At 48.3% G+C, this 16,028-nt stretch overlaps 1 protein-coding gene across 1 annotated transcript; it reads right to left on the bottom strand.

Annotated features, from left to right (window-relative positions):
* Positions 1-6,473: 6,473 nt before the first annotated feature.
* LOC149450640 (oocyte zinc finger protein XlCOF7.2-like) lies at positions 6,474-6,906 on the bottom strand. Its single transcript, XM_089691666.1, has 2 exons — positions 6,776-6,906; positions 6,474-6,689 (listed from the first exon to the last, which is right to left on the bottom strand). Exons 1-2 carry the CDS (start codon positions 6,878-6,880, stop codon positions 6,492-6,494), a joined length of 303 nt encoding a protein of 100 aa, XP_089547792.1. The 5' UTR covers positions 6,881-6,906; the 3' UTR covers positions 6,474-6,491.
* Positions 6,907-16,028: the final 9,122 nt, after the last annotated feature.

A 16,028-nucleotide genomic window follows, 5' to 3' on the forward strand; every position in this document is an offset into this window, starting at 1 on the left:
CCCTCTTCCTGCCTACAGGACACTTCTACCCCCTTCCTGCCCACCGGGCACTTCTACCTTCTTCCTGCCTACCGGACACTTCTACCCCCTTCCTGCCTACAGGGCACTTCTACCCCCTTCCTGCCCACCGGGCACTTCTACCCCCTTCCTGCCCACCGGGCACTTTTACCCCCTTCCTGCCTACAGGACACTTCTACCCCCTTCCTGCCTACAGGACACTTCTACCCCCTTCCTGCCTACAGGGCACTTCTACCCCCTTCCTGCCTACAGGGCACTTCTACCCCCTTCCTGCCTACCGGGCACTTCTACCCCCTTCCTGCCTACCGGACACTTCTACCCCCTTCCTGCCTACAGAACACTTCTACCCTCTTCCTGCCTACAGGACACTTCTACCCCCTTCCTGCCTACAGGACACTTCTACCCCTTTCCTGCCTACAGGGCACTTCTACCCCCTTCCTGCCCACCGGGCACTTCTACCCCCTTCCTGCCTACAGGGCACTTCTACCTCCTTCCTGCCTACAGGACACTTCTACCTCCTTCCTGCCTACAGGGCACTTCTACCCTCTTCCTGCCTACAGGGCGCTACTACCCCCTTCCTGCCTACCGGGCACTTCTACCCCCTTCCTGCCTACAGGACACTTCTACCCCCTTCCTGCCTACAGAGCACTTCTACCCCCTTCCTGCCTACCGGGCACTTCTACCCCCTTCCTGCCTACAGGGCACTTCTACCCCCTTCCTGCCTACAGGGCACTTCTACCCTCTTCCTGCCTACAGGACACTTCTACCCCCTTCATGCCTACCGGGCACTTCTATCCCCTTCCTGCCTACAGGGCACTTCTACCCCCTTCCTGCCCACCGGGCACTTCTACCCCCTTCCTGCCTACAGGACACTGCTACCCCCTTCCTGCCTACCGGGCACTTCTACCCCCTTCCTGCCTACCGGACACTTCTACCCCCTTCCTGCCTACAGGACACTGCTACCCCCTTCCTGCCTACAGGACACTTCTACCCCCTTCCTGCCTACAGGACACTGCTACCCCCTTCCTGCCTACCGGGCACTTCTACCCCCTTCCTGCCCACCGGGCACTTCTACCCTCTTCCTGCCTACCGGACACTTCTACCCCCTTCCTGCCTACCGGACACTTCTACCCTCTTCCTGCCTACCGGACACTTCTACCCCCTTCCTGCCCACCGGGCACTTCTACCCCCTTCCTGCCTACCGGACACTTCTACCCTCTTGCTGCCCACCGGGCACTTCTACCCCCTTCCTGCCTACCGGGCACTTCTACCCCCTTCCTGCCTACAGGACACTTCTACCCCCTTCCTGCCTACAGGACACTTCTACCCCCTCCCTGCCTACCGGGCACTTCTACCCCCTTCCTGCCTACAGGACACTTCTACCCCCTTCCTGCCTACCGGACACTTCTACCCCCTTCCTGCCCACAGGACACTTCTACCCCCTTCCTGCCTACAGGACACTTCTACCCCCTTCCTGCCTACCGGACACTTCTACCCTCTTCCTGCCTACAGGACACTTCTACCCCCTTCCTGCCCACCGGGCACTTCTACCTTCTTCCTGCCTACCGGACACTTCTACCCCCTACCTGCCTACAGGACACTTCTACCCCCTTCCTGCCTACAGGGCACTTCTACCCCCTTCCTGCCCACTGGGCACTTCTACCCCCTTCCTGCCCACCGGGCACTTTTACCCCCTTCCTGCCTACAGGACACTTCTACCCCCTTCCTGCCTACAGGACACTTCTACCCCCTTCCTGCCTACAGGACACTTCTACCCCCTTCCTGCCTACAGGACACTTCTACCCCCTTCCTGCCTACAGGACACTTCTACCCCCTTCCTGCCTACAGGGCACTTCTACCCCCTTCCTGCCTACCGGGCACTTCTACCCCCTTCCTGCCTACCGGACACTTCTACCCCCTTCCTGCCTACAGGACACTTCTACCCCCTTCCTGCCTACAGGACACTTCTACCCCCTTCCTGCCTACAGGGCACTTCTACCCCCTTCCTGCCTACCGGGCACTTCTACCCCCTTCCTGCCTACCGGACACTTCTACCCCCTTCCTGCCTACAGGGCACTTCTACCCTCTTCCTGCCTACAGGACACTTCTACCCCCTTCCTGCCTACAGGACACTTCTACCCCTTTCCTGCCTACAGGGCACTTCTACCCCCTTCCTGCCCACCGGGCACTTCTACCCCCTTCCTGCCTACAGGGCACTTCTACCTCCTTCCTGCCTACAGGACACTTCTACCTCCTTCCTGCCTACAGGGCACTTCTACCCTCTTCCTGCCTACAGGGCGCTACTACCCCCTTCCTGCCTACCGGGCACTTCTACCCCCTTCCTGCCTACAGGACACTTCTACCCCCTTCCTGCCTACAGGGCACTTCTACCCCCTTCCTGCCTACCGGGCACTGCTACCCCCTTCCTGCCTACAGGGCACTTCTACCCCCTTTCTGCCTACCGGACACTTCTACCCCCTTCCTGCCTACCGGGCACTTCTACCCCCTTCCTGCCTACAGGGCACTTCTACCCCCTTCCTTACCAGGCCAATTTTCAGCTTTCAGCGCTGTCGCACTTTGATTGACAATTGCGCGGTCATGCAAGATTGTACCCATATGAAATTTGTATAATTTTTTTCTCACAAATAGAGCTTTCTTTTGGTGGTATTTAATCTCTGCTGGGCGCTTTACTTTTTGTGCTATAAACAAAAAAATGACAAAAATTAAAAAAAAAAAAAGTTTCTTTGTTTCTATTATAAAAATTTTTAAACAGGTAATTTTTCTCCTTCACTGATGTGCGTTGATGAGGCGGCACTGATGGGCACTAATAGGTGGCACTGATAGGCGGAACTAATGAGGTGGCACGAACAGGGAGCACTGACTGGCATCACTGCTGGGCACTGACTGGCGGCACTGCTAGGCATTGACTGGTGGCACTGACTGGCAGCACTGCTGGGCTGCACTGATTGGCACTGGTGGGTGGCACTGCTGAGCACAGGTGGGCAGAACTGGTGGGTGGCACTGCTAGGCACCAATCATCAGGGCAGTGATCATCAGTGCCCTGATGATCAGTGCCGATCTCTGCTCTAACAACTGCCGGTTCCCGGCAGTAGTTTCCTCACGACCTGAAAGTGTGAGGAAAGTGCAGCTGATAACCGGCAACTGCATTTCCCTGTGATCTGCTCTGCCATTGGACACGGCTGATCACGTGGTAAAAGGCCGCTGTGATTGGCCTTTTACCACATCACGTGATTAGCTGTGTCCGTAGGACACAGCGATCACAGAGATCGCCGGGTGCGCGCCCTCGGGGGCGAGCAGGAGAGTGCAATCTGGGAGGACATCATATGACACCCTCCCAGAACTGGCCAGCCAAAGTGTAGCCATCATTCAGCTACCTGTGGTTGGCAAGTAGTTTATATCCCTTTAGTTTGGTTGGTGAAATCTCATCCTATGTCCAGTGATAGCAGTGACATCTACTGGCCACAGTGAGACATCACAAGACAACCTAAACTTAGGGAGAAACCAAGTGAAGAACTATACAATCAGCCTGAGCCAAGTACAGCCCAGCCACAAACTAAACCCACATAGTACCTCTATTCAGGACAAGGGGGGCGATACTAATAAATAGTGTAAGGATCACATCAAATTGGTGTTTAGTAATCAGAGATCACTTACAGTGGTTGTAACCCTCAGACATGGAATACAGTCATGGCCGAAATTGTTGGCACCCTTGATATTTTTCCTGAAAATCAAGTATTTCACACAAAAAAGGTATTGCATTAACACATGTTTTGCTATACACATGTTTATTCCCTTTGTATGTATTGGAACAAATATAAAACAGAGGCAGAAAAGCAAATATGACATAATGTCACACAAAACCCCAAAAATGGGCTGGACAAAAGTATTGGCACCCTTAACTTAATATTTGGTTGCACACCCTTTGGAAAACATAACTGAAATCAGTCGCTTCCTATAACCATCAATAAGCTTCTGACACCTCTCACCCGGAATTTTGGACCACTCTTCCTTTGCAAACAGCTCCAGGTCTCTCTTATTGGAAGGACACCTTTTCCCAACAGCAATTTTAAGATCTCTCCACAGGTGTTCAATGGGATTTAGATCTGGGCTCATTGCTGGCCACTTCAGAACTCTCCAGCGCTTCTTTGCCATCCATTTCTGAGTGCTTTTTGACGTATGTTTGGGGTCATTGTCCTGCTGGAAGACCCAGGATCTTGGACGCAAACCCAGCTTTCTGACACTGGGCCCTACAGTGCGACCCAAAATCCTTTGGTAATCCTCAGATTTCATGATGCCTTGCACACAGTCAAGGCACCCAGTGCCAGAGGCAGCAAAACAACCCCAAAACATCATTGAACCTCCACCATATTTTACCGTAGGTACTGTGTTTTGTTCTTTGTAGGCCTCATTCCGTTTTCGGTAAACAGTAGAATGATGTGCTTTACCGAAAAGCTCTATCTTGGTCTCATCTGTCCACAAGACGTTTTCCCAGAAGGCTTTTGGCTTACTCAAGTACATTTTGGCAAACTGTAGTCTTGCTTTTTTATGTCTCTGTGTCAGCAGTGGGGTCCTCCTGGGTCTCCTGCCATAGCGTTTCATTTCATTTAAATGTCGACGGATAGTTCGCGCTGACACTGATGCTCCCTGAGCCTGCAGGACAGCTTGAATGTCTTTGGAACATGTTTGGGGCTGCTTATCCACCATCCGGACTATTCTGCGTTGCAATCTTTCATCAATTTTCCTCATCCGTCCACGACCAGGGAGATTAGCTACAGTGCCATGGGTTGCAAACTTCTTGATAATGTTGCGCACTGTGGACAAAGGCAAATCTAGTTCTCTGGAGATGGACTTGTAACCTTGAGATTGTTGATATTTTGCCACAATTTTGGTTCTCAGGTCCTCAGACAGTTCTCGTCTCCTCTTTCTGTTGTCCATGCTTAGTGTGGCACAGACAGACACACAATGCAAAGGTTAAGTGAACGTCTCTCCTTTTTATCTGCTTTCAGGTGTGATTTCTATATTGCCCACACCTGTTACTTGCCCCAGGTGAGTTTACAGGAGCATCACATGCTTGTAACATTCTTATTTATCCGCAGTTGTGAAAGGGTGCCAATACTTTTGTCCAGCCCATTTTTGGAGGTTTGTGTGACATTATGTCGAATTTGCTTTCTTTCCTCCCTTTTTTTGTTTTGTCCCAATACACACAAAGGGAATAAACATGTGTATAGCAAAACATGTGTTAATGCAATACGTTTCGTGAGAAATACATGATTTCCTGGAGAAATATCAAGGGTGCCAACAATTTCGGCCATGACTGTATGAACAAACATATCCCTCTACAGTGTGTACTTGTCTCACTATGGAGCACGAAGTGTCATTTCTGTCTGCTGTCTCCTTCCTATACGATCAGCATGAGTCACTTCTGACAAATGTTCCTGACACCAAGAGAAGAAAGCTGACAGGGGAGGAGCTCCAGCTCACAGCCTGTGATTGAAAGCCTCAGCTGTGTTCCTGTGTGAAAGGAGTGTGTCCCTTCCCTCCAATCCTCTCTCAGAGCTCACTTTTTTGAGCTCTGCAGAATGTGACCAGCTCTCTTCCCCTTTTTTTCTGACTTCTCAGACAAGCTGTATAAATTCTGGACTTTGAACAGATGAAGAGAGGTCCGAAAATAAAAATGTACAACATATGTAGGATTTGTTTAATCTCTGTGTATCACCTGAGACCAGTCACTTCTCTGGGTATATGGAGGTTTTACAACCACTTTAAATGTCTACACGAGACAAGCTGCAGAGGTCCCACACCGCTGCCTCCCATCTCCTGAGACTGCACTCAGTGACTTGGGTCTGAGACACTACAGACATATCCCTCCACCCGGCACAGCCAGCAGACCACAGAGCAAGGAACCCTGGGAGAAATGTTCTGTCAGAGATCTTACTAGACCCGGACATGGGGGAGAAGATCAAAAGCACACACCCCAGGTGCCTAGGTCTAGTAACACTTATGGTGAAAATGAACATTTTGCTGCCAGCTGAAGCCCAGAACCTCCATAAATCCAGTCTAGATACATAAATTGTGTCTGCAGCACAGAGAAGGAAGATTATCTGAGAGAAATCCAGGAATACAGGACGGGGAACACAGCTCAGGAAAGTGACCAGGGGATTACAGGCTGATATCACCCAGTCCCCGTCCTACTCTGGACCAATCAGTGAGCAGTATGGGTGGAGGAATGGATTTAGTGTTCATGACCCACCTGTGCTGATCTCTGTAGGAGTGTCCTCCTCTATAAATGTCCCCGTTATTCCATCCTCCTCCATAGACTGCTGATCATCCCTCACATACGCCTCTTCTTCTTCTGCTTTCACCTCAACTTTTATATCTATCAGATCTTCACCCTAAACCAAGAGAATGAGAGAAGAGTTCATCTGTAAAATATGAGATTCATTACTGTGACATCACATACAAAATCCACACATTGGGTCCACAAGTTCATGTTCTAGATGCTCCATCCCACAAAAGTGTCTTCGTATCGGTGATGTGAGGGGCGGCTGATTGTCCATCATGACGTCCTTGTAGAGATCCTTGTGTCCTTCTAAATACTCCCACTCCTCCATGGAGAAATAGACAGTGACACCCTGACACCTTATAGGAACCTGACACACACAATGATACAGTCACCATCCAGACACATCCCTTGTCTGTTACTGGAGAATGTCCCAGAATTCCCGGCACCGCTCACCTCTCCTGTCAGCAGCTCCATCGTCTTCTTGGTGACTTCTAGAATCTTCTGCATGTTGTGTCTCTCAGGGTTTAGGGAGTCACATGGAGGCACTGTGATGGTCATATGATCACCTGACTTCAGAAGAGGAAATCTCTGTATTGAGGAATCAATAGGAATATCATGTTAGAATCCCAGAATCCTCCTCACCTCTCCCGTCAGGTCTGTGTTTTATTAATAGAGATCAGTGATATCATGTGACCTCCCAGAATCCTCCTCACCTCTCTGGTCAGGTCTGTGTGTTATTAATAGAGACAAGAGTGATGTCATGTGACCTCCCAGAATCCTCCTCACCTCTCTGGTCAGGTCTGTGTGTTATTAATAGAGACGAGAGTGATGTCATGTGACTTCCCAGAATCCTCCTCACCTCTCCGGTCAGGTCTGTGTTTTATTAATAGAGATGAGAGTGATGTCATGTGACCTCCCAGAATCCTCCTCACCTCTCCGGTCAGGTCTGTGTTATTAATAGAGACAAGAGTGATGTCATGTGACCTCCCAGAATCCTCCTCACCTCTCTGGTCAGGTCTGTGTTTTATTAATAGAGATGAGAGTGATGTCATGTGACCTCCCAGAATCCTCCTCACCTCTCCGGTCAGGTCTGTGTTTTATTAATAGAGATGAGAGTGATGTCATGTGACCTCCCAGAATCCTCCTCACCTCTCCGGTCAGGTCTGTGTTTTATTAATAGAGATAAGAGTGATGTCATGTGACCTCCCAGAATCCTCCTCACCTCTCTGGTCAGGTCTGTGTGTTATTAATAGAGACAAGAGTGATGTCATGTGACCTCCCAGAATCCTCCTCACCTCTCTGGTCAGGTCTGTGTTTTATTAATAGAGATAAGAGTGATGTCATGTGACCTACCAGAATCCTCCTCACCTCTCCAGTCAGGTCTGTGTTTTATTAATAGAGATAAGAGTGATGTCATGTGACCTCCCAGAATCCTCCTCACCTCTCCGGTCAGGTCTGTGTTTTATTAATAGAGATGAAAGTGATGTCATGTGACCTCCCAGAATCCCCCTCACCTCTCCGGTCAGGTCTGTGTTTTATTAATAGAGATAAGTGATGTCATGTGACCTCCCAGAATCCTCCTCACCTCTCCGGTCAGCAGGTAGATGATCTCCAGGGTGAGGTTTAGTATCTTCTCAGTCATGTGACTCCGGTCCTCCTCCATCCTCATTGGTGCCATCATGTGATCTATACAGGTCTCCTTGTAGACGGATAACTTTGGGAAATGAAAGTAAGAATGATTTGGATGGTATTGGTCACACAATAATAGGATGTGGATGTGAGGGAGGAATAGGAGGGTTGCTGGACATTGAAGAACTACTCCCCCCATGGGAAGATGTTTAGTTGGGATTGTTTAGTATTTGCCACATTTTGGAGGTCCCGGGACCCTCTTGACCTGCAGGATCAGAAATCCCCTTTTCTCTGTTGGGTTTGTTTGGTTTCTGAACTGGTTTTGATGAGTATTAGATCTGCAGACAAGGAATGATAAATACGATCCTTCCTGACTTGTTTGCTCTGAGGCAGTGCTGTGAGGTCAATGTCGGCTCATCATGATGTCCAGGAAGGGGAACCTGCTGACTATTGGCAGGAGTTGCTGGATAATCAGGACAATTGCTAGAACTCCGGCTGCAAGGCTCCAATCTCCAGCAGCCTGCTGACTGACAGGAGTGATGTCACTGTCACTCTCTGCAGTAAGAGAAGGGATTGGATGGGATAGCAGGAGGATGATGCTGGTGGAGTAGAGAGCTGTGGGGGAGGAGTCTGTTCTCTTCCCTCCAATGACAGCATAATGTGGGTAGGAGGATGGCAGGGGTAGGATCTTGTTTTTTTATTGCCAAGTATACTGTAGTACACAGAACATTGTACAGAGTGGCGGTGGGTTCCTGGGGCTCTGAATTCCAGCACCGGGCACTGCTAGAGCCTGTGTCATGGGAGGTATTGGAGTGTCTCCTGAAGATGTTCAGCACTGACCCCTGACTACCTTTTAGTTGATAATTCACCAACAGACCTCCTCTAAGAACAAGTGCCCACCAAGGGGCAAAAGACTTCCCTTCTTCATTCCACTTGGTATCTTGGAAAATGTTATTTGACCAGTGAGATGGTAAGAAGGTGACGGTTGTCTTCCTTTCCTGGCTGGAGTTTTGTAAGGAGGACTGGAAAGTAAGTGCAGGTGGGAGGACAACCAGAGACCATGAGCCCCCCTCCCTACTTCAGCGTCCCCGAGCCCTACAACCTTCTCTTCCCTCAGAGACATGCTACCTGCCAACCCTATCCACCCAGATTTCATCATCTACTCTACCCCCTCAGGGGTCCAAAAGTCTCCCATCCGTAGTACCCCCTGAGAGGCCCCTCAACTCCCCTTCATCCCTTACACCCCCTCTGACACCAATGATTGAACATCTTCATGTCAGGCTGGGGAATGTTTTCTTCCTGGTAGAGAAGAAAAATTCATGTGGCTGCACATCTGATAAAATCATCTTTATTCAGACATTCAAACCAGACCCTCCACAATGTACAAAAGAGGGAACATAGCACTTCAGTGGTGATTACTCTTCATTCATTTGGCATTTTTTCTTCCTCCTGAGCAGCAATGTAAGGGGCTCTATGCTCCATACTCCTGACCCCGGCACTCCATCATTGTGTTGGCTGCATAGTGTAATGATTGCCCATTGGCTGCCTGTGTAGTGTCATCATTGCCCTTTGTAGGCCATGTATGGTCAGGATGGTCCTTGTCTTGTCTATTTATTGTCAGTGCTGTTTGTTTAGAGGACCATATTACTAGAATTTATCTCCACAATGAGGAGAATGTTCCGGCCCCGGAAGTGGGGGAATGTTCTGCTTCTGAAGGGGTTCATCTGGGTTCCCACACTATATATGTGTGTATCATCATCTGCTGGAGATAAAAGACGTCACAGTGACTATGGAGGAAGAGGACAGACATGACTATGGAGGAAGAGGACGGACATGACTATGGAGGAAGAGGACGGACGTGACTATGGAGGAAGAGGACAGACATGACTATGGAGGAAGAGGACGGACGTGACTATGGAGGAGGAGGACGGAGATGACAGGGGTTACTGGGTGTAAACAGGAAATAACATCTTATTACCTCCTCTGCTGCCACTTCCACCAATGTCTCCTCTTATTTCTGCCACATGTAACTTCTTGTCTTTATTTCAGATCACTTCCTGTCAGTACCTGACATCACTTCCTGTCTGTATTCCATACAGACTTCCTGTCTAGGTTTAAGTGAGCTCACCACCTTGTGGAGTTCAGAGGAACTGCAGCCCCCAAAATGTCTCATAATAATTCCTGTATATCTACCTTACAGGTCTACCACAGAGGATGACCAATTATTTTAAAAAGTAAGAAAAAATAAACCTAGATCATTTGCAGCCAACTGTTTAACAAAGATATTTTATTACATAAATAAAAGTCTTAAAGACACGGAATACAAGTTAGAAAAAAGGTAATCTCAATGAAACTGATACCTCCGAAATGTATCTTTTTGTTGAAGAAAATGCAAAAATACATCCTAAAGTATAAAAATATCTATCAATCCACTCATAATGAAGATGTTAGACATAAATGACAAGGATGTAATGGTCACAGAGGAATGGTGGTGGAGATCTCTCACAGTAAGAACACTTCCTTGAATGGTTCTATAAATAAAGAATGAATCCTGGAGGGAATAAAGCTGTAAAGCAATAAATAATATATAAACTGGGCCATCCACTTCATCCATAAAGACATTGTGATTGAAGATCTTCTAGATCACATAGAAGGAGGACTCATCCATGATTTCATACATTTGTTTGGAAGGATAGAACAATCCTCAGAAGGGAACATGTAGGATGACAGGAAAGGCTCCTGACTGGTGAGATCCTCCAAACATAATGATGACATCCATGAACTGGAGCGAGCTCGTTGGGGTGATAAAGCCAATCTGGAAACACTGTGTAGACATTCTCCAAGAATGCAGCATGCTCCAGGTGTGGATAAATACCTCAAGTGGGTTTGGCCTGTTATTTATCATAGTAGAAATGTCCACACATGGACTTCCACAGGGACCCCCAGACTACATATAGAACCTGTACAGTGTCCCCAGGTCTCCAGGTGGATTTAGTCTGTAATTAATATTGCACAAATGTCCATATATATGGATTTCTACAGGGACCACTGATACCATCTATGCATGTCTTGGATGTCACCCAGATTACTAGGAGCCCATAAAGCAGATGACCATAAAAATATATAAAAGTCCATTCACTGTCATTGAACTTCAAATCAAAGGACCTTTTATCCAGGTAAGAACCAAAGTTTATCCATCATGGAGAGATATAGAGAGCACCATCATAGGATCAGATGGGAAAAGACTGACACGTGACTGGTTTGGTTGGTATCCCAAAAGGACAAACAAACTGGAACATGGGAGCCAATAAACACCAGATGCTAGTGCCCAAAGAGTGTACTTTACATTAAATATACAATACACCCCAAAGCCACCCAATAGCAACACAAATACAGAGGTACCATTCTCCATATTCTGGATAGTCAAATCCAAAAGTGTAATGGTCCTAGCATGGTAGGTATATGTGCATTTCAGATTGAATCTAATTTTATCCCAATAAATCTACAAACCTCTCATCTTCCTGAGGTTCACCATGCCAGAGAATGAGGACGTCATCGATGTACCTGAACCAACCAGCGATGTTGCTCAGGTACCCTGACAAGGCCTCATCCCCAAGCACTGACTTCTCCCATTCTTCAACATAAAGATTAGCGTAGGCCGGTACACATATTATTCCCCATTGTAGTGCCTTATCTGCAAAACACTGAACTCCAGCTACTGCCGACAAGAAGGGAAAGAGAAGATTTAACACGTAAACCCTGATCATCGGATCTCATTTTATGATAACAGATCAATGATCTCTTATCAAAGTTGGGACCGTTTCTCCAACCGATTAAACACTCTGGGAATCCCCAGCTATATCTAACATTCTGCATTCTCATTTGTTCAAGTAATGGTTCAATATTCTCCTTCTTATTAAAGTTTCCACTGCTAGGTCAGCAAAGATCTGCAAATGTATATCTCCATATTTTATTGCTGCCCTTCCTTTTATCTCCTTCCAAAGCTCCTCTTTATCCCGGTAATAATGTAATTGTACAATCACATCTCTCAAATTTTCTCTTCTACCTTCTTGCCATAATCTTCCCATTCTATATACTTTATCAGTTTTAAGTGGCTCTGTTGCAGGTCTGTCCATTACTATTACAAGCATTTTCCCTGTTGTTTCCATTACATTTTCTCCTTGGGAAGTCTCGGGGAAACCTCGAATCCTTAAATTGCATCTTCTATCCCTGTTCTCCTGATTTTGCAGTTTATATAGCAGATTTCTCTGTTCTTTTCTCATTTCCGTCATCTGTCTCTATAAATTTATTATGGCTTGGGCATGTTTATCCAATTCTTCCTCCGTCTCTTCTACCCTCTTCAATACCTGCCCCAAATCTTTGTGCAGTTTCACCATCTCCAGTTTTATTGACTTTTCTAACCCTTTAAACATTTCTGCAATTTCTGTTTTAGTGGGTAATTGAGAGTTCTTTTTTTGTTCTTCTATGTTCTCCAAATCCGCTGTTTTTCCTGTATCTCCTTCCTCTATATCCTGACTAACGCTGGTCATGTCCAGGGACAATCTAGAGCATTCTCCAGTGCTTCCATCTCTGTTCTTCCACTTCTTCCTTGCTGTCTCTCGGGGGTCTGTTTCTCTTGTTGGGGTATATATTTTGTAATTGAGCTTGTCTGGGAGGCCTTTGGCCCTCCTCCTTTTATCCCTTTATTTTTCATACTGTTGACATTTTTTTTCCTTTTCTCCTTTCTCTCCCCTCCTATAGACCTCTGTTAGTATCCAGTCCCCTTTTGGGTCCTATTGATTTTAGTTTATCCTCCTTCCCCTTCTTCTTTTTCAGGATCCCCGGGGTTCTGTCCCCTGGGTGCCCCCCCCCCCCTCAGACTTACTTCACAGTTCCAATCAATTATAATAAGTTATTTCATTTAAATTTTCCTTTTTCATTTCATCTCAGTCACCATCCTGATCTCTTCTTCCTCCACACCAGATGATTCAGTCTTCAGATGGGTCTTCTCCTGAATGAGCGAGATGTCTGCTTCCCTGGCTGTTGGTACAGCTTTCAGGGGGGGGCTTCCTCGGTGCCCCTACAGGGGACCCAACAGCTCCAGCCTGATGGTATCCAGGAGGGGGGGTGGTAAGGAGAGGGGAGAGAGGTCCGCCACTTCCTGCACCCCTTCACACCGGCCAGCTTCTCCCAGCTCCCAGGACTCCTTTGCAGCGAGTACTGTGACCGCTCGGCATCCACGCTGGATCTCTGCTCTCCTCCTCCTCCAGCCTCAGCCGCGCTCTCACTCTCCATCACCGGCCGGCCAGCCCAACCTGGAAGGGTCCGCACACCTCGCTCCCCTCCACAGGGGACCACTCCTGATCCCAGGTAGGTCACGGCAGCTGCTCCTAGGGGATTTCCTCCTGTGCTCTAGCGGGACATTGGAGAAACCTGGTGCTGGGAGATCTCACATTGATCTGCCGCTTGGTGCCATGTTCAGGCTCCTCCTCTGCAAACTAGTTTCCTTCATTTATTGATAAACCCCATAAGACCAATGAAGTGGGTGTAAAGTGGAAGCAGTGGATGTGCAGGGAGCAGCATCTTGAGCACAAAGCACTTTATGTTGTGGATGGATTTGCACACGGTTCAGTTTCCTTCAGTTATTGTTATTAAACCCCATAAGACCAATGAAGTGGGTGTAAAGTGGAAGCAGTGGATGTGCAGAGAATAGGATTTGGAGCCCCGAGCTCTTTATCTCTGAATGTCTCCACATATTTGTAGTGTATTTGTGATGATTTCTGTGCACACACAATAGGACAGCGCTGTGACACATAATGCTCTTCTAGATGACAGGGAATCCTTCCCTTTGTTACAGCAGCAGTCTGCTAGAAGGTTTTTGTAGGTTTGGAGTTGTTACACATAGCGCGGGTTTTATCCATTTATAGTGATGACATCATTGCCCAAATCTGGGGGTCACCAGCCATTTCCACCCTTTACTCCCGGCTGGGGGGCTTTGTATCCATATACCAGATGTTCTACAGGACTAAATCTGCAATCAATGTTACTGCAAAATCAAAGGAGCCAAAACCCCTCCCCCGAGCAGTCATATATTTCTGTCCCCCTTGGTGGGAGTGGAGGTGACCCCTCTATAAGGATCTACAGTCCATACACACCCAGCACAAGGCCGGGGTCACACTACCAGACGCTTCTTGGGGCTGCAGTTCCTCTGAGCTCCACAAGGTGGGGATCTCACTTCTACCCAGACAGGAAGTCTCTATGGAAGACAGGAAGTGATGTCAGGTACAGAAGGGAAGTGATGTCAGGTGCAGACAGGAAGTGATGTCAGGTACAGACAGGACATTCCATGAAAGAGGAAGAAGAGAGGAGATATTCCTGGATCTGGCAGAGGAGGTAATACGTAGATGAACCCCTTCAGGGGGAGGAGTTGATGATAATATATTTGCTCCCAAAGCTGGCCTACATGGTTCAGTTTTATCGTTCAGCCAGCGGGATGACCATGAAAACTGAAGTGATTCCCCCATCCACACATTGGAGGTGGATGGGGGAATCCTCCCCGCTGCACTCTTGTATTCTGACAATGGGGGGACTCCTCCGCTCTCAGAATACACAGATCAGTACTGAAGCTATTGGCTGCAGCCGCTGGGGGAGTGGCTTTTATCCGGCAGTGGCCACACATGGATGGAAATGTGAGCGATCCCTGCTGAACCAGCTGAATTTCCATGGATCTATGGTCACCTTCAGTGACTTCCTCCCCTCCCCCTCATCTCCTTCATGATGGAAGTCATGCTGAGATCATCTCCCATTGGCTGAGCAATATTCTCATTTGTCTCTCAGCTCCTTCTTGCTATTCCTCGTCCTGCCTGTTGTTTCCTTGGATTGATTTTCTGTGTAGTGACCCCGGCTTGGTCTCTTGGATGCGCTCGTCTGTTGCTTGCCCTGACCTTTCTCCTGATTCCTGGATCTCCTCCTCATCTCTCCTCCATATCCTCTTACACAGCTTTTCTCCACACCTGCAGTGACCCTGGGGGGAGGAAACTTGGCACCAGCACGCCGCCAAATCCATCCCCACCATTAGGGGCTCTGGAGACAATTGTCTGCTATTTACACTCCGTTCCTCCGCACGTCACCTGATCACATGACAGCTTACATCCACAGATTCCGGACAGATTTCTGGATGGTAAAGGTCAAAGGTCACTCTTCAGTTTAGGAGAGGTAGGACGCACCCAGGAACAAGGATTTGGTTTATACAGGAGCCTCATATAGAGGACCCCTCAAATCTCCCCATCCAAATGTCTCTCCATCCAGAGTCTATATGTCCTATGACATCACACCGACCTCACAGCTCCTCCTCCCAATGTCCCTCCATCCAGAGTCTCTATGTCCTATGACATCACACCTCACAGCTCCTTCCCCCAATGTCCCTCCATCCAGAGTCAGAGAATCCTATGACATCACACTGACCTCACAGCTCCTCCTCCCAATGTCCTTCCAACCAGAGTCAGAGAATCTTATGATATCACACTGACCTCACAGCCCCTCCTCCAATGTCCCTCCATCCAGAGTCAGAGAATCCTATGACATCACACTGACCTCACAGCCCCTCCTCCAATGTCCCTCCATCCAGAGTCAGAGAATCCTATGACATCACACTGACCTCACAGCTCCTCCTCCCAATGTCCCTCCATCCAGAGTCTATATGTCCTATGACATCACACTGATCTCACAACTCCTCCCCCCAATGTCCCTCCATCCAGAGTCAGAGAATCCTATGACATCACACTAACCTCACAGCTCCCCTTCCCAATGTCCCTCCATCCAGAGTCAGAGAATCCTATGACATCACACTGACCTCACAGCTCCTCCTCCCAATGTCCCTCCATCCAGAGTCAGAGAATCCTATGACATCACACTGACCTCACAGCTCCTCCTCCCAATGTCCTTCCATCCAGAGTCAGAGAATCCTATGACATCACACTGACCTCACAGCTCCTCCTACCAATGTCCCTCCATCCAGAGTCAGAGAATCCTATGACATCACACTGACCTCACAGCTCCTCCTCCCAATGTCCCTCCA

Source organism: Staurois parvus, unplaced genomic scaffold (assembly GCF_062004578.1).
Source record: "Staurois parvus isolate SC_StPar_1 unplaced genomic scaffold, SC_StPar_1.0 ptg000569l, whole genome shotgun sequence".
Taxonomy (NCBI): Eukaryota; Metazoa; Chordata; class Amphibia; order Anura; family Ranidae; genus Staurois; species Staurois parvus.